Source organism: Phaenicophaeus curvirostris, chromosome 2 (genome assembly GCF_032191515.1).
Source record: "Phaenicophaeus curvirostris isolate KB17595 chromosome 2, BPBGC_Pcur_1.0, whole genome shotgun sequence".
NCBI classification, from domain to species: domain Eukaryota; kingdom Metazoa; phylum Chordata; class Aves; order Cuculiformes; family Cuculidae; genus Phaenicophaeus; species Phaenicophaeus curvirostris.
In genome coordinates, this window is record NC_091393.1 from 64,897,389 (window position 1) to 64,915,935 (window position 18,547).

General features: G+C 38.8%; 1 protein-coding gene across 1 annotated transcript; it reads right to left on the reverse strand.

Moving 5' to 3' along the window:
- Positions 1–978: 978 nt before the first annotated feature.
- RAB4A (RAB4A, member RAS oncogene family) lies at positions 979–18,113 on the reverse strand. Its single transcript, XM_069852279.1, has 8 exons — positions 18,030–18,113; positions 10,115–10,195; positions 8,568–8,682; positions 7,415–7,477; positions 6,077–6,231; positions 5,066–5,161; positions 2,962–3,122; positions 979–2,024 (listed from the first exon to the last, which is right to left on the reverse strand). Exons 1-7 carry the CDS (start codon positions 18,058–18,060, stop codon positions 3,007–3,009), a joined length of 657 nt encoding a protein of 218 aa, XP_069708380.1. The 5' UTR covers positions 18,061–18,113; the 3' UTR covers positions 979–2,024; positions 2,962–3,006.
- Between the last annotated feature and the right edge of the window lie 434 nt (positions 18,114–18,547).

The window sequence follows — 18,547 nt, forward strand, 5'->3', positions numbered from 1 at the left end:
CTGTGCTTACTGCTTTCAACCACAGATGCTTGACCAAAATGATCATAAGAACCAAGTATACAGAAGATGCCAGTTGTATGCAAAGGGAAAAGAACAGGAAGAAATATAAGAAAATCCCTACCAAATCCCTAAAATTTCTGTTTAAAAGCAACAGAATTAAGTAACCAGTCTCCCACTCCTTTCAACTGCTACTGTAACATCAGAAAAGTTTTGATTAACAGCAATCACTATTTCAACCACTGTAATGGCGACAGGACCTTTGGCTTTACTTCTGCTGTGTCCTGGCTGATAAGTGTTCTGCTTTCACTTTTGCCAGTGTATCAAAAAACATGATTAGATTGGGGTAAGGGAAGGAACAGGCTCCCCCAAAATCTCATTTCTCCCACCGTTCCATCAACACATCTCAGTTTGGATTGGTGGAGGAGATATCCCCTTTCTAGTTATACAAGTAACTAAGTAAAAACGTCACTAGTGATTTCCATCAGTGCAAGTGAAATTGCCTCTCTCAGCTGGTTGAATTTAGCTACCTCCAGAAACAATATCTTAATTCTGCAGCTCTTTATCTGGCAAAAGGAAAGCCATGTTTCTTACCTGATCAGTTGTCATGGCATTGTAAAAATGATAAGCAATACTTGTGGTTTGGTCCTCCCTTCTGGACCTTCTGCATGTCTCCAGTTGAGGAATGAGGACAAGATTCCTATTCTCTTGCCCCATGCCTCTTTTCCACAATAAAAAAAGAGGGCAGGAAAGAAACTCTTAATTGTGTCTTAACAAAATAGTAATAAAAACTAAGTACCAAGGCTGAAATTACCCTTGAAGAGTTTCACAGGAAGAACTACATATGCAGTACACTTGGTTTTTCTTCTTCCACCACACAGGTTTCCTGGGGACAATATGGACAGCATTACATGTGCATCCACATAAGGTTCAAAGATAGTGCTCACGCAAGACAGGCTGTATGTTCCCAATTTTAAAGTCTAATTTTAAAATTAAAGTTTTTAATTGTACTTCATGAATGTTTAAGAAAAAGAAATGTATTTAAACTTCATACATTCAGGATACTTTAGAACAATTTGTTTGGGTTCAGTTTGTACCTCGCCAGATATGCTTCAACAGAGGTCCTATTTCCACAGCCGATTGCTCTGTTTGTGATAGAGGTTAGAACTCCTACTGTGACAATCCTCCACAAGCCCCTGCCCTAGATTTACAACACACACAGAGAATGCACAGTTCTGTTCACATATATATTCCATCTTTGTGATGCCAGTGATATACAAAACACCAGGACCAAGAAAACAAAAAATTCCCAAATCCAAGTCAGTCAACAACCATTTGAGAGACTTAACAGTATTTTTTTCTAATCTTTCGAAGTTTGATAAAAGAGCTTCAGGAGTTAATAAGAACTGTGACAAAATAGGACATGTGAACATAAATGAAAATTACTTTTCCAACCTGACATATCAGTAAACATAAGTATGGGTCCTAAACATATGTTGAGAATCAGTTATGCCAGAACGTGAATGTGGCAAACAAAGTAGGAAAAAATAAAACAACCACCAAAACGTCACTGACAGTGCCAGTGGTTTCCCAATTCTGGTCATAAATACAAACTATTGTGCAAACAAACAAACATAACAAAGCCTACCTCAGTTCAATTTCTTTATATGATAAAAAAATAAAATATTAAACTGCTTGCAGTGCAACATTCTATCAGCACACATAAGTATACCATGCTTTGTAAATTTACTGTTACATTATTTACAGTATATAGCAATCCTTTAAACTAGAGGTGAAAGAACAAAAATAGGTAATGTAGAATGTTTACATACAGGCATGAGTTTTAATACTGTCCACCGAGTTACCAAGTTCACAGACTTGAGTCACATGAACATCCCTACCCCACACCACATGGTACACCTTTCTGTCAGCAGTGGTCTGCTCCATTTGTAGATAGTGGAAAGGTGTTTTTAAAAACTGCATAGCCTTCAAGCTTTGTCTTCTTCAAACACCATTTGCAAGGACAGCTGTAAAATACATAAGATTTCCATTAATTACCTACATTTGATCAATTTGAAAACTCAGCTCACGAAATAAAAGCAATCAATATTCCTCCTGTAGAGCCACACCAAAGCTGGACTAAATTAATGCCCTTTTCTAGCAGTCTCTTAGATGAAGGATGTTATTTTATAGGAGCAAAATAAGGGAGGAAAGTAGTTCAAGGATTCCCATCCATTATTTAAAATTACAAGCTTTAATTGGGAGCTGAGCTCCCAGAATACAGAACAAAATACAAGAATATAGAATTGTATGCTGCCTTATGTCATTTTCTGTAAAGCTTCTGCTGGTGTGCACTGCTCAAACTGATAAAACATGAATACAGTAAAAATGATGCAGTAACTATGCCTGCAGTACTTGCTTAATTTGACATCATTGTCTCACTGTTAGAGAAATAAGGATTAATTATATCAGAATAATTAACTGCACAGCAGTTCTTTAATTACTCTCATTGAGTGAGGGAGAAAGGACTGTCTTAACAGCCACCTACATACTTCAAGGAGTTAAGTAAAATCCATGAATACCAAGAGGTGTCTTAAGGAAAGCTCTTTATGAGAAAGACTAACCACCAAGCTCTTCCTGTGAGTATGTTGTATGATTTTCAGATCTCTTCCCGTACCACTGTTAAAGGGGAAAAATCTGTTCCTTACTTCCTCTGAAGAACATCTTTGGAAGACTTTAGAAGACTGCATACGCATTCCACAGGCTGCAACAGCCCTCAAAGAGCTGCTTTAGATGATGAAAATGCTTAAGCAGCAAATACTATTCCCTTGTTTACATTTCTGCTTACAGTAGACAGGAATCAGAGCCACTTCAGGCTGGCTTTAGGTAGGGGGAAAAAGTGTCAGTGGAAGTTTGAAATCCAGTATTATCTTACTTAACACCTCAAGATTGCTGTAACCTTACCTTCTGTATCTAAAGTGAATATTCAGGGATTCATGTTTTCTTTCTCTAACACCCACATTCTTGAGCACTTTGTGCTTGTGCTCTGCGTGGCGATCTCAACTGTCTCAAGGCAGCATCTCCATACTGAATACCTGAGCCCATCCTTTCCGGATCCAGTTCTCCTGATAAGAAACAAAATGGTCACAAGATGGATTACGTAGAAATAATACATTCCAATTTAACTGGCAATATTAGATAAAAAATGCTTGATGATGTTATACTCTAGTTATGGACAAATCTATTGCAATTCTGTTTGCTTCTGGGCAATTCCAAATGTGTATCATTTTCTCCTGTAACTTCAACCATGTGCCCTTAACCATAATGACAAAGCTAGTCTCCAAGTTAGGTTGCAACAGGAAATGTTTTTCCACTAACTACTTCTAACAAAGGAAATGTTCAAAATGTTTTCTATGAACACTCTTTAAAAGCACATGCTTTCAGAGACTAATATACAAAGAAAGAAGTACTGTAGCTACCAAGCCAAACAGAAACGGATCAATCTCACAGTTGATCCCACAAAGCACTGTCCTCACTTCTGGTAAGGAAGCGTGCTTACTTCTGGTATCCATTTCTGCCTACGCCATACTCTACACCTTCAGAGATGTTCTTATGCCTGTATGGTGGTTCGGCCAAGATTAGACACATTTGATTTAAAAGAAAAATTCCCTCTGAACAATTCAGATCACTTATTTGGTTTCATTGCACAATGTCTGCTAACTTAGCAGATGACACCATGTTGAGGGAACCAGTTCATAGCTTAAGGGTAGGGCTGCCTTTCAGAAAAGACCTTGGCCAAGTTAGAGCAACTGACCAGCAGGAATCTCATGAAATTCAGAAACTACACACGCAGACTTCTGCACCTGTGATGGAACGACCCCAAGCACAGGTACTGACTGGGAACTGACCAGGTAGATAGCAGCAATTGGTTAGCACTGGGACATATTGGCCAGAGTGGCTGCTGTGGAACTTCCATTCCTGAAGTAACTCAAAAGGTGCCTTGACAAGCCCTGGGCAACTTGCTCTCACCTTGAACCTGCACGTGGTTTAAATAGGAGGCTGGACTAGAGACCTCCATAGATTCTTTCCAGTTTGTTTTTCCATGATTCAATGTGTGTGCTGGCACAAACTAAACGGAGCCACTCACAGCAAACAGCACTTATGTTGTGGTAATGCCTCTTTAAATCAGTCATTGAACTATAGTATCATGAGAAACTAGCTATACTTTGCTTTTAGGTTTGGTCTTTTTTGTTAATTTGTTTAAAAGATAAAGCTGTTGTTTGGCATTGATTTGATGCAGAATCAGGAAATTGCCATATTCTTTCAATCTAAAAAATTGCGTTTGGTAATCAAAATGTGTAGAGTCTGAGACAGACCTCTGAATATGGCCAATAGTCAAAACTTTAAGGATACCAAACAACTAGAAGATAAGACTGGAAAACTGGAATGCAAATTAGCTGTAATGACACCTAACACTTAGGAGCTCGTCTCCAATAGAAACCTGCCCACTTGTGCTGAGAAGCTTCTGGTATATTTCCAAATCTGCAAAAGTGAAAATGGTATCAACTGAGATTACTTCAGAGAAACACGGTTGCTAGGAAACATCCCAGAAATGTTCAGTATTATTGTTCAAATTCTTTTGACTGTATTTCCTGCTACGTACCAAAAGCAGAATTAATAGTTAAGTCAGTCCTGATACTAGGTTTTTATTCTGCATTGCTAAAACTGTCTAGTGTCAGGCTTTACGTTTGTAAGGACACAGCAATCCACAGAATGCACAGACTACACACAGAGCTGACTGTGAAGGTAAACACTGCGCAAAACCACCCGTAATTCATACCATCTCCTCTTTTAGATATATAGATCTAATTTAGATGATCATTCCTATTAAAACATATGGGAAGCAGCTATAAACCAAATGGGTTATTTTACCACAATGAAATTTTGGTTCTTTGGGTTAATTCTATTACAGAGCTTTGAAAGGCAATATTTCCATGTATACTTTTAGTTTTCAGGAAAAAACAAACAAACAAACAAAAACATTAAAAGAATATAAATCTCAATTTACCTGATTCAATTTTGTTGAGTATTTTCCTTGCACACTGTACAAAGGCCTCTTCAACATTTTCCCCTGTTAGTGCACTTGTTTCCAAGAACATCAGCTCTGCATTTGACCCAGAAAAACAATCTCAAAATAAGTCTGGAATATCTGATATAGTAATTCAAAGCATGAAAGCTAGGAACACCACAAATCTTTTTAAGGATAAGTCTTGTAAAGTATGTATGGTCTGGAAAAATTAGCTTTCTCATGGCCAGAGCACAAAACTTCCTCTGAAATTTATACAGTAACCCTAAAAAGTTGGAATCCAACGATAATAACCTGGGCTATGCACGCAAAATAGTGCACGAAACCAAAGAACTTAATATAATTTCCATTAATAGAAACTTTCATACAAAAGGACAGTCATCAGCCATAGCTGGTGGGAAAGACTATTTATAATTCATTTATAAAAGCAAAGCCAGATTTTACTGTTGGCAGGACTACAGCACAGAAGCTCAGAATAAAACTAGCTTTGGCTGCCACAGAAATTTGTCCTCAGACTGGAAATTCTGAATACTACAGACCAGATAGTAGTTCTCTGGATCCATACCTTGCACTGAACTCAGTTTCCCATGAGTAAAACTCAGTGCTTCCAACTGCAGCACACTCCATCCAACCTTGACCATAATCTATAGAAACTATACGATATAAAAAACTAGGAAATAATGCTCGTCATTCTCTCCTCAGCCCTTTGGAGGCAAGGCAATATGTGAAGTTGTATTACGTTCTCCAGGGAACATATCTCTACATTGAAAGTGTTTAAGTAGCAACTGCAACTGGAAGAATCACTGGTAATGAGACTTAAATAGTATATGTAGCTCTTGCTGCAGGCACTGTCCTTTCTCTATGCCTCATGTACTGACAGAACTCTAGAGATCTGACAAGGTACAGTGGGCAAAGTACTCCTCCTAACTGCACAAGAAATATATTAAGTATTGAATGGTTTTGAATGGTACACAAAGATTTTGTACTACTTACCATTTTCTTGTGCAAACCGGGATGCTTCTAAAAAAGTAACTTCACGATCTGCATCAAGATCCTTTTTGTTTCCACACAGTATTATCACAATATTTTGACTTGCTAACATTCTTGCATCTGTCAACCAATTGGTGAGTGCATTGTAGGTTTCCCGGCTACGTGGAAAACAACATTATTTGTTAGAACACACATTTCTAGTGAACAGATCACTGAACTAAAACTCAGAAGTAAAATCTGGTTTTGTGGCAAACTAAAAATTGCTGCAAGTCACCTACACACCTCAATATGTCCAGCTATGAACTCGGAAGAGTATCAAGTTCCTTCTTAAAACTATTTAAAAGTTTTTTAAAAGGAAAATTAAATCTACAACCATATGGAAATAAATATACACATTTACAAAATACCCTGTTAATGTAAAAAGCTAAAATTTTAAACACTAATCTAGTTTTGGCCTTTCGTGCATGAAATTCTGGGATAACAGAATGAGTCAGTGTTTAACGTGGAATTCAACTGATATTTAAGTTTCAGGTAGGATTGTAACAATTTACTACACTTGTGAAGAATTGTGTGCCTAAACTTTGACATTTGTGTCAAGACTAACAATACTGCAGGCAGCTACTCTGCACACACCATTTGTCATCATAGCCGTGATCAGAGATAAAGCCTTCAAACAGGAAGACTGACAAATGAGTCCAACTGACCTTAAGCACAAAACAGATTTCAAAAACTGCTCAGAGGACAACAGTACACTCACAGGGTAAAACCCAAAAGACCTAATGAAACATGATTAACCAACATGAAACTTATCAGATACATATCGGTCAATGGTGGCCAGGAAAAAATGTGGAAATGTGTAACAGTAATTCTGTTGGCTGCCTATAATATTAAAACACGCAGAGATGAACAGAATTTTGGGCTACAGTTGAGGAATGTGTAGGTAGAGCTAGCTTCTCCAGAGGAAGACCCATTATATTAACAAGCAGTTTCACAAATAGGCCTGTACTACCTTGGTTAAAAGTGGCTGAAGCCTGGTCTTAGCTTCTGTTGCAAAGCTTCCCAAACCAGTGGTTGCATGTAGTCCACCATTATTAGAACCAATTCCCATCCATTTGTCTAACCCTTTGAGACTGTTCACATTTACGACACTTGCAATATCTCATTTGAGCAAGTTCCAAAAATTAAACACGTATTAAAACAAAACGACTTTTTACACTTCTTTTCCTTTCTTCCTGACCATTCTCAATTAGGAGACTAGGTACTTTGCAGAGGGTGGGGGGAAACATTACGCGTCAGTTGGATCTAGTAGTCTATAAGAAAAAGAGTTGCTAGCTTTCTTACCTGGTTATATCATAGACAAGCAAAGCACCTGCAGCTCCTCTATAGTAACTCCTTGTTACAGACCTGAAAGAGAATTAGGGTTGTACGCTTCGGCAATATCTTCATGGTTTCAGATCTGGGCTAACGTAATCCACTGTATATCATGAAACTGAATTGTCATTCGGGTATTTAAAATAAAACGTGTTTTTTAGACAACATTATCAGATTATTTACAACCAGACTTTTGACAAAGCACATTCACTAAATTTAACTGTACAGGAATTCTCAATGTCCATTATGACCTCTGTGCTGCTGAAGGTATGCATATCACCATACTATATGGCCTGATATAGGATTGGAAGCTGTATGGCGGCATCTGTGGCAAGAAAACAGCAAAATTAACTTATGTTTGAACTTTCAGCAGTGAGGAGAGAACGAGCAAAGTAGATGAAATTGAAGAATTTAAGACTGCTTAAGTTGGAGAGAAGGAGTCAAGGAAACCAAAGCAAAGCATCATTCAAAACACCCTTCAAAAGGCAGAGGAAAAAGAAATAAAAAAAATCTGCTAAGTATGCAGAAGTGTGATCAGCCTTAAAAAGTAAAGAATTAGATTACAAAAAGCAACGGGGAAAAAAAAAAGACTTGCAAGTCTTTAAGAAACTTAAGAGGTCTCATTCTTTCTATAACTGAATTCAGCCAAGTGAACTTGACAACCGATTTTTTTTCTCCCTCTAATTAAATAATATTATACTATGAAATTGTTCTCACGCAGATTTTGAACAGCTTACAACTTGGCATTTACTTATTTCAACCAATAGAAGGTCTTTTAAACACTGAATTAAGCACACACAGTTAGTTAAAATACTGTTCAGAGTTTGGCTGATGAACAAACTTTTAGCCCCACATTCTACTCATATACCTTTAACTATCACAGAAAATACCCATGAAAGAAAGGGCAGAACCTCAGATTCTGCAAGGCAGCATTGCTTTGCTGAAATCAATGAATCTATGTTGCTATGTCCAAGTTGGAAGATCTGGCCTGGTTCATAGTATGAAAGCAGACAAGTCCACTGACCAAGAAACTATGACTACTTATAAGTGGGGATAAACAATACCCAACACCCACAGCAACAATTTAATAATAAACGCTTAATGAAACAACTGAAAAGGGTACCTGAATCTCTCTTGTCCTGCTGTATCCCATATCTGCAATTTTACATATTTACCACCAACATTTACGATCTTTGAACCGAATTCCACTCCTATAGTGTGATTTGAGTCATCTTTGACTACAAAAAAAAAGAAAATAAAAAAGCCTTACTTGGAGAATATTTAGAGTGAATAATTAGATTTTACAAAATCCAATTTAGGTATAATCAAGGCTCCTTACTGTTCAAATTAGAAACATTTTCCTAGACATTAGGAATAATCTCTTCACCATGAGAGAGGTGAGACACTGACACAAGTTGCCCAGGGAAGCTGTGGCTGCCCCATCCCTGGAGGTGTTCAAGGCCAGGTTGGATGGGGCCTTGTGCAGCCTGATCTAATGGGAGGTGTCCCTGCGCATGGCAGGGGGGTTGGAACTAGATGATTTTTAAGGTCCCTTCCAACCCTAACTATTCTATGATTCTACTTTCTGAACCATCAAGTTCAGTGCCATTCATAAGTCTACTGCCAACACGCAGAAATAAAAATTCTTAGTTTTTTAACTGCTTATTCAATTCAAAATTTCTTCTAAAAAGGCCCATCTTAAATAAATTCCCATTTCACATTATTAAATGTCAAGATAACTTTTGTACACTTCCCCCCCCAACTGTGTTTTCTAATACTTTCACGCAATTTAAAACTAAAATTAATGGGAAAACAGAACACAGAAACACAGTCTTGTCCATGAATAAGCAAGTGATGTTTCTCTAAAGTATGAAGTTAAGGTAGTTGCTCTACATACACTGTTGATATCACAGATTCTCAGCAATATAAAACTGCCTTTCCTAGAAGCAAAGTCACGGTTCAAGTTCAGTCACAGAATCATGCCACGATCCTTAGTGATCACACATTATTATCCTAGAGCTATTCCTTGAGAGAAGGTGAATTACCATTCTGTTGAGAAAGATAGTAGTCACCTTAGATTTACAAAGGTTTCTAAATACATATTATTTTTGTTTAGTCATGATGCTAATTGTACTACCCAACTGGAAATTTTCTTTCTCTCATCTATTCATCTCTAAATAACATTTACAATGGATTCCTCATCATACAACACAGTCATCAACAAAAAATAAGCAGTGTCTATTTGTTCAGAAAGAGACTAGATATTGGAAGATCTGAAGTCTATCCAGCAGGCTTTCTAAATCTACTTGAGCAATTTAACTTCTTTTTCATCTGCTAAGTATTTTTTCTAAAAGATACAAGCCTCTACTATGTACCTAGGAAAGCTTATAGATGCAAGATATTTAATAATTCTCACAAAAAGTCAGTCTGCATTTTCATCAACATCCTCTCATATTTATTTGAGAGTAACAGAGCCATATCAGGCTTTTGATTAGCAGCAAATAGTGAGCAATAAAGATTTACAACATGGTTCTGAACTTAATTCTCAGTCAAAATCCTCACCTATACAAATAAGAGAATTATATACAAAGAATAGATACTCATGTAGGCAAAGCCTTCCTCTCTGGTACAAAGCAATGAAGAATTCTTACTGTGCTCACGTATACTTACATTTCTTTTCAATAAATTGATGTAGTAGGCAGGATTTTCCAGTTCCAGCATTTCCAATAACCAAGAACTTAAACAGGAAATCTGAAGATTGAAAGGAAAAAAAAAAAACCTAAATTTTAGTATGCACTCACATTTTTGCCACAAAACCAAGTACACAAGACAGCTGTTCTCTAGTAGCTGTTATTTCAAAGAGAATAGATGACAGAACTCACAAAATACCAATAAAACTGAAGAATAACTCACTGTATTCAATAGTGATATTACAAAGTAATAGCTAAGAATGCTATTTTTTTATGGAGATTCAGCAATGACAAGAAGAGATGGAAATGGCTGAATTTGAATTCAGTTAAAATTGGATGAGTTACAGGTATATTCTAAGGGCATGTCAGCTATTAGCTGTAGTCAGTACAACTGCCTTGTGTAATGACGCCACTTCTTAAAATCAGTACATTTTTGTACTTCTAAAAGTTTTTGTATTTTATAAATTTTACTCACATGAATTTGAACTTCTCCATACTAAGTGCTTAATACTCATACTTCATTTTAATAATTATAAACCTGGAACAACTACAATATTTTTCTACAAATTTTACAGGCAAGAAGTAATTTTTTATTTTGGGAGGTCTGCTTTCACCTTTCTTCCACACGGTAAATTAAGATATGGGTTCTTCTGGTCCTTTACCTATTTATGAGCCATTTACATCACTGCCCATTAGCAATACACGTATTGAGGATTTATGATCCATCTGTATTGTTTTAACAGTTACATATAATGCTTTAATACTACCTCCCCAGATCTGCTTTGCATTTTGGCTAAAGACTGAGGAAAGCTTCCTTGTCTTACCATTCCTGATATACACTGATAAACTGTGACTAGAAAATTTACAATTCCTTCCTCTAATATACAGCCATCCAGGCAACCTTTATCGTTTGTCCAAAATTCACTGTTTATTTTCCTACCAACAGCAGCTTTTATTACAGTCATCTTTACAACTTTATTGCACAGTTTCTCTTATAGACACGGTAGGTCTCCAAAAGACATCAGGCAAACATAAAATAAATTAGACTAGGCTAAGCAAGCCAAAGAACCGATATATTACTCCAACACAACCTCGTTTCAGTCTTTAGTTCTACAAATTGAATTTAACAAGCGCACAAATCTATGTGCTCATTCCACCGAATGCAGGAATTGTTATTTGTTATGGTACACTATGAACACCTCCTAGCAATGGTAAGAGCAACAAGCAAGTTTCTCACACGGTAAGAAAACTCCCAGTGTTGAAAAGTCAATAGCAAAACACAGGGCTATGAATCCTAGGAATGTCCACCATCCTTCACCTTCACCCATCTTCCAAATTTGATTCATATTTAAAATGAGACAGTGTTTCACTAAGGATTTTTGCTTTTTTACATTTTACCTTTGTGCTATTTTTCTTGTTTCAAATGTTGTAACAGGCTTGGGACAGAATCTGCACCCTACCCTTCTCAGAAAGAGACTGCCATTTCTTGCTCACAAATATGACCATTTACACACTCAAGACATTTTGTTCCAAACTCCTCTCATTCTTCACGCCCCCACCCAGCTGCTCATGCTTTTCTGGATGAAAAAATTAGTAGCTACAAAAAGAATTTTGCTTCAGGTTGTGAAAATTTGTTTGTTATCTCCTGTGAAGAAGGGCCCTTCATGTCATCTCAACCGGAAAACAGGCTGAAGCTGGGAATGCTTCATTCCATCAGATTCTCACTGTTAGTATGAAATGTACATATCATAAATAGCCCCATGGTGTTATGTTACAGAAAAAAAATAATCTCTGAAAGAAAGACAAGTTTCTGTTTTTATGGATGAAATGTCACTAGTTAGTTGCCTTGTGTACATTTTTTGTATATCTAAACTACTGTGGGTGTGAGTAATTTCATTGTTTTTCCCACTTTGATAGGGTTCTTCAAAATGTGAGATGCTCTGAGGCACAGTCACAACTAAAATAATCTGTTTCTGGTCTCTGCAGCTTTTCCAAAAATAAATCTGAAATCCAGTTAAAACTGGTTCTCCTATGTATCTGGTGAATGCTGTTTGTCAGATCTTCTTGTTAAGAACAGCTACATAATTCGAGACTACCTTCCTTTTTTTACACAGAAGTCTCATATTACTGATAGCAGTATAACAGCTACCGTGAAACTAAACCAGGTGAAGAATAAAACCAAAAATCTATTCCTACACTAATTAACTCCGTGGTTGTAAGCACTGGTTGTTAAATGTGACTCACGAAGCTGTACTTGTGGAACCCACAAAACCATGCTGAACTGCACATTTAACACGCTGCTCCATTCTGCGCAGACAGGCTGTAGGCCAGTGAGAAATTGAAACAATGGTGTTGCTGTCAGGAAGTGATCTGGGACAGCTTCAGAACCACAGTGTATTTTTCCTGACGTGTTTTAAGTTGAGGTGCTTTATATTTCGCTCTGAAAACAAGAGAGAAACTTGCGAGATTTTATATCCATATCTTTAAAATGATAACATATTCTAGATAACATATTCTAGCAGCACTTTATAATGGACTCGAAATTCCTATCAAGATTCTGTTGTGCTAGACAACTTTAAAAGGGAATCTTTCCTACAAATAAGTCACTTAGATGCTGACCCAATACATGTTTACTTAGTAGACAAAATTATACTTCCCTCTGGCAAAATAGCAAACAGGTTTTCCAAGGTGTAACCTGAATCTGCAGTTACAATTCACTTGTTTACAGCATGGAAGTCCGAGAAATGTGTTTTATTTTACTACAGAATGGAAAAATCAAAATCTTACAATAAAAAAACCAAACTCTTTTTGCACCAACGGAGGCAGTGATGTTTCCAAACAAAGGCAGACTCACAGTAGATGTCACTGAAGCAACACTCACAAATGTACCTGTGGTTCTACCAGATAAAATTGGGAGTTTGAACAAAATTGTTCAAAATAGCATAAGTCTTTTAGACTTATGCTAACAGTTTTTCCACAAGCACTGGATAATGCACTTCAGGAAATATTGAATACTTTGCCCATTTTATCAGCTGCAAGGAAGGACAAAAAATGGTATTTGCCAATACCAAAAGGCAGAAATATCCACATTTAACAAGTTTTTAAATTCACAGCTTAGCATGTTAATGAGTAAGGTAATACCAGGCAAGAATAGGGAGAATATTTTTCAATTTGTTATTCTGGAACATACTTTTTATAATGACATTCGGTATGATAACAGGAAACACACCAATTTCATTTTTATAACCTTTTTTATGGCTTCTTTTAGGACATGAAATATCTTCTCTTTGAACTGCACAGATGTATCTAAGAATTTAGCACTGCTCAGAAACACAGAAACTGGAAATTGGGAAAAACTTTTATGTATTTATGTATTAATTCTTCACATTTTCAACAGATGCAACTCACATTCTAGTGTTTGCACTACTGCTTAATTGCTCTAGTTTTTCCTCTTGGTTTCCTTTTCCCAGAGGAGTCAAGTCATTTCACTTCATAGCCTTTTTCTTTTTTGACAAAGCATCTCTGAGCTCCAGCATTCCAGTTAGCTGCCAAGGCTATCACCCTAGAGAAGTTTTTCTTTTGAATTCTGTTGTTCCTCCTTCATGGAAAAGCTGAAAAGCAACATCATTCAGCTATTACAAATGCTTGCTATCATGCTGGCTGCTGAAAAGGTCTATAAAAGTTAAAGTACTTTGCCTGTAAATACATCACTATATTTAAAGGATTTAGGAAGAAAACTGAACTCTGTGCCAAAAGTTAAAAGGTTTACAAGACATGCACTAAAACGCATAAAGAGATGGAAGATAGCACAGCACTTCTGTTTCAAGAAATAAGACAATATAAAGAACCAACTACTTCCTCCCTCCCCTCCCTGGCCTGTGAGCTACATGCATCAACTGATCCCAAACTGGGTAGGAGGTACAGGGAACAAAACTTATTTTCTACCATAACTGAAGAAGAGTAAAACTGTAGCACCACCCCAAAGACACAGCAGCAACTAAATTACAGGTTTGTGTGGGGAGGAAAGGCGAGCTGAGGGGAAAGGAGAAGACAATTGTGGGCTTTGACTCAAGTACCAGCAAAACCAGATGGTTGATATGGAAACCACCCCCGGACATCCAACCTTCTCCTTTGATTGAAGTTTACTCCAGCAGAAAGGATAACTGAAACTTAGTCTTTAAAATATAACGAGAACTAAATTGTTTTTTATATGCTTGCTAATACAGAAGGCAAAGAAAAATTCCAAATTGTACCCTCAATCTAGTTTGTTTTTCTTCCAACTCTTCGTTAAGGAGTAGAACTTACATTCATTAATGCTAACCCTTTCAAAACTCTCTCACTCATGCCATGAAAATGTCTTCTAGCAGTTAGACATCTTCTATTTCACAGAAGTCTGCATAGGGAAAGAATGCTCTGAAGCATTCCTACTGACATGCTGCCTCTAAATGAAAGGAGTTAACAAGATAAACAGGTAGAACAGATAAACCTGGCTCTATTCCAGTCTACATAATGAATGCTTGAAAGAGTTAACATTTGCTTCCTTAGGAGCAAAACAGCAAGAAAATCAGATTTGAAATAAATTGAAGGCCAGGGTGATAAATGCAGAGAACCATCAGATAAGGGGTGGAGGGGAATGGAGTGGGGAGAAAAGGATGAATCAAATTGTCCAGACCAAAACCAAATATTTTAAAATGGACAGAAAGACTACGCATTCTGTGACAATGACAGAGATTGATAAACTCGTGTGACCAGACTGGGAGTAGTAGATACTGGTGAGGAAAACACAGGGAAGGAGGGACTGAACAGATTTGACTGGAGTCTTATATATTACATTTATTCAAAGGTAGTACAATCTATCTTCTATCCTCCTACCAGTTAAAACCCAAAGGTTGCTTTGCATTTACCTATTAAGAGTAAGCTATTTCTACATCAGTCTGTATTTACAGTGACACAGAAAATGCATACATTTTGGACCGGCAAGCAGGAGAAAGCATGCATGTGTTATCACAAGATAACTACAGAAAGGCCATTGCATGTCACAAAACATGAGTTAGAATAATTTTCCTATGAATAACAGATTTGTTACCAATGTTACAAGATAAAGGTTTTAAAGAATGACCCTCCTCTCCCAAAAGCAGCAGTAAAGTGTTCTTTCTAAACTCAGTCTCAAAATTCATGGAGTTTTCTTCTATTCATGATTGTTTTGGTTGGAAAATAAATTGCTCTCACCAAAACTAAGAACAGAAGACACATAACTGATGAAATCAATCTACAGGTGAGAAAATATAGATTGCAAACAAAGAATTTAGTGCCAAGACTGTGAGAGACTACAGAACTTGGTTTAAAAAGAGGTAAGAGACAAGAATCACTATAAGGGACAAAAATACTTGGGAAGACTGAGTGAACAGAAAAGATTCAAAGTAGACAGAGTTTGACACGGAGAAAAGAACTCAGAGAGGCAAAAAAAAAGCCCAGGAAGAAACGTGTAAATTAACAGAGGTGCATAATGAAGTATGATAGGCAGAAAGGACTGACCAGAGGAAAGGCTCTTTTATTTCTCATGGATTGAGAAAAATATTGAAAACAATATCCCTGTTTCAAAGGGAAGAGAAGTTGAAACCTCGCAGCAAAACTGAAGCAAGATGACATTGAATAAAGCCCCAGACCTCCAACTGCATTCCTGAACCTATCTGTATGGGATGAAAAGCTTGAGGTTACATAATTAGAATGAAGAAAAATCCAGTACATGAATAAGCATCTACAAAGGCAGCAGTTACAGCAATGCCAGCACTGAGGTGACACAGCGACCACTGATCTCAGTCACTAGGGAGAAACGGACCCAGTACTTCCATAATAGCTGCCCAGAAACAAACCACTCTTTGTTAGGACAGTGAATCCCAAAGAGCCGATCAAGCACATAAGATCCATGATTTTATCACATCATACTGCCAACTTTAAACTGTCAATTTGGCTGCTACATATGTGGACAGAACACTGCAAAACTAGGTATTGAGTAGTGTATGGTATAGCCAGTTAAATTATATGTTATAACCTAGCTTTCATTCTTCTATCTACCCTAAACCCTGACACTCTCAAGTACTTGAGCTCAGACTTTCTGAAGCTTGTATATGAACAGGACAAACATTGAAGCTCAAAAGAGAAATATACCAAACAAGAATTAAACAAACAAAAGGAATAATTCACAACTACAAACCTTCAATTTTCAGTACTTGTTTTCTAGGGCACCAAAACAATCAGAAAGTATGAAAACCTACAGTGGGCTTACGATTGCTATTTTGCACCACAGGAACTGTAGAGCTTACGATTGCTATTTTGCACTACAGGAACAATGCAAATAACGTTGAAATGTACTCATTTAAGACGCAATAATCTATTTAGCTTGTTTACTATTACAGTATCAAAACAATGGCACTGCTGAAATTCTTTCTGTCATCTCTGGTTTTCTGTCTACTTATTTGCTTAGAAAACATCAACCCCACTATATAAGCACCAGCAAAGCAAGAGTTCAGATCATGAAGAATGAATTCAAACTTTCATCTAAATTAACAGAGCACACCTCTCTGGTTTCTGCATGCAAGTTTTACAGGTTTCAAGAAAGTAAGGAAAAAATAAATAGGGTCTTGGTACCTAACATTTGCCCTTCAAGAGTTGCCCCACATTCTTGCCTCATCTTGCCCCTTAGAGGATGCAAGTCCAGCTCTAAATTCTGAACAGGTACTGAAGATAAGATATTGCAACAAAGCTAGAAAATTAAAGTTACAAGTGGAAGGGTTTATCACAGTATTCAGTTCTGATCTTCTTATCCAACAGGTTATCATGTGGACTTTGGACATGCCCACATGTATGATAGCACTTTCATACTGGAGAACATTACAGAACCATATGTTATAGAAAGAGGGGAAAAAGCAGATTGATTCAATCAAACAGAGTTGTTTCAAGAAAAGTTATAAAGAGAAATGAGCACCACTTTCCATCTTCTCCACGCAGTCAGAAATACTAGCTCTGTTTTACCTTTTAGAGTCCTCACTTCCCTTTGATGGTTCCCCGCAAGGAACTGACAGAGCCTGTACTCTGACTTACTCCTTTGGATGACTTTCTGCCAGTAGCAGTTAGACTTCCACGCCTAACCATAACACCCACAGGACCGTATGAACATATTCACCGACCCTTTTCCCCCTAAGTCACTCCCACCCGAGCACTGCCCGAGTCCCCTCGCTCAGACCCCGCTGGCGTTTGAAGCCCACAGCTTCAGCCGGGACACCGCCCCGGGGAGAGAAACCCGCTGGGGAGTAAAGGGAGGGGAACGAGGGTGGGCGACTAGAAGAGTTCTGGAACATAAGAAGGATATGGAGCTCTTGGAACGGGTCCAGAGGAGGGCTACAGGGATGATCTGAGCACCTCCCATAGGAGGACAGGCTGAGAGAGTTGGGGTTGTTCAGCCTGGAGAAGAGAAGGCTCCGGGGAGACCTTATAGCGACCTTCCAGTACCTGAAGGGGCCACAGGAAAGCTGGGGAGGGACCGTTCACAGAGGCTTGTAGAGATAGGACATGGGGTGATAGGTATAAACTGGAGGGGGCAGATTTAGACGAGACATAATGAGGAATTTCTTCACCGTGAGGGCGGTGAGGCGCTGGCACAGGTTGCCCAGGGAAGCTGTGGCTGCCCCATCCCTGGGGGTGTTCAAGGCCAGGTTGGATGCGGCCTTGAGCAGCCTGGCCTGGTAGGAGGTGTCCCTGCCCATGGCAGGGGGGTTGGAGTTAGATGATATTTAAGGTCCCTTCCAACCCAAGCTATTCTGCGATTCTAAGAGAGGGGGTGGGGAGAGAAGGGGGGGTAGAGGAAGGTCCCCCCCTGCCCCGCCCGCGGCTCCTACCGTAGGTCTCGGACATGGCAGCCTGCGACATCCCCCGCCCGGGGCCGCTGCTGAGCAGGGAGGGAGGCGCTCCGGCTCACGGACCTGCGCACGCGCGGCGGCGGCGGCGCCGGCGCCGGCGCGTTGAAGGGGGAGGAAGGCGGCGCGAGCCCCGCCTCCCCGCGCAGGCGCGTGCCCGCGCGCGGGGCCCGCCGCCCACACGTGTGGGCGGCGGGCCCCGCGCGCGGGCACGCGCCTGCGCCGCGACGGGGACGGGGGCTCCTGACAGCGGCGCATAAACCGCGTCCCAAAGACCCTCATCCGTACGTTCCTTGAACACCTCCAGGGGTGGAGGTTCCGCCGTTGCCCTGGGCAGCCACTGCCAGCCCTTCACCGCTCTTTCAGTAAAGAAATTTTTCCTAATATCCAGTCTAAACCTCCGCTGGTGCAACTTGAGGCCGTTTCCTCTCATCCTATCACTTATTACCTGGGAGAAGAGACCAGCACCCATCTCTCTACAACCTCCTTTCAGGTGGTTG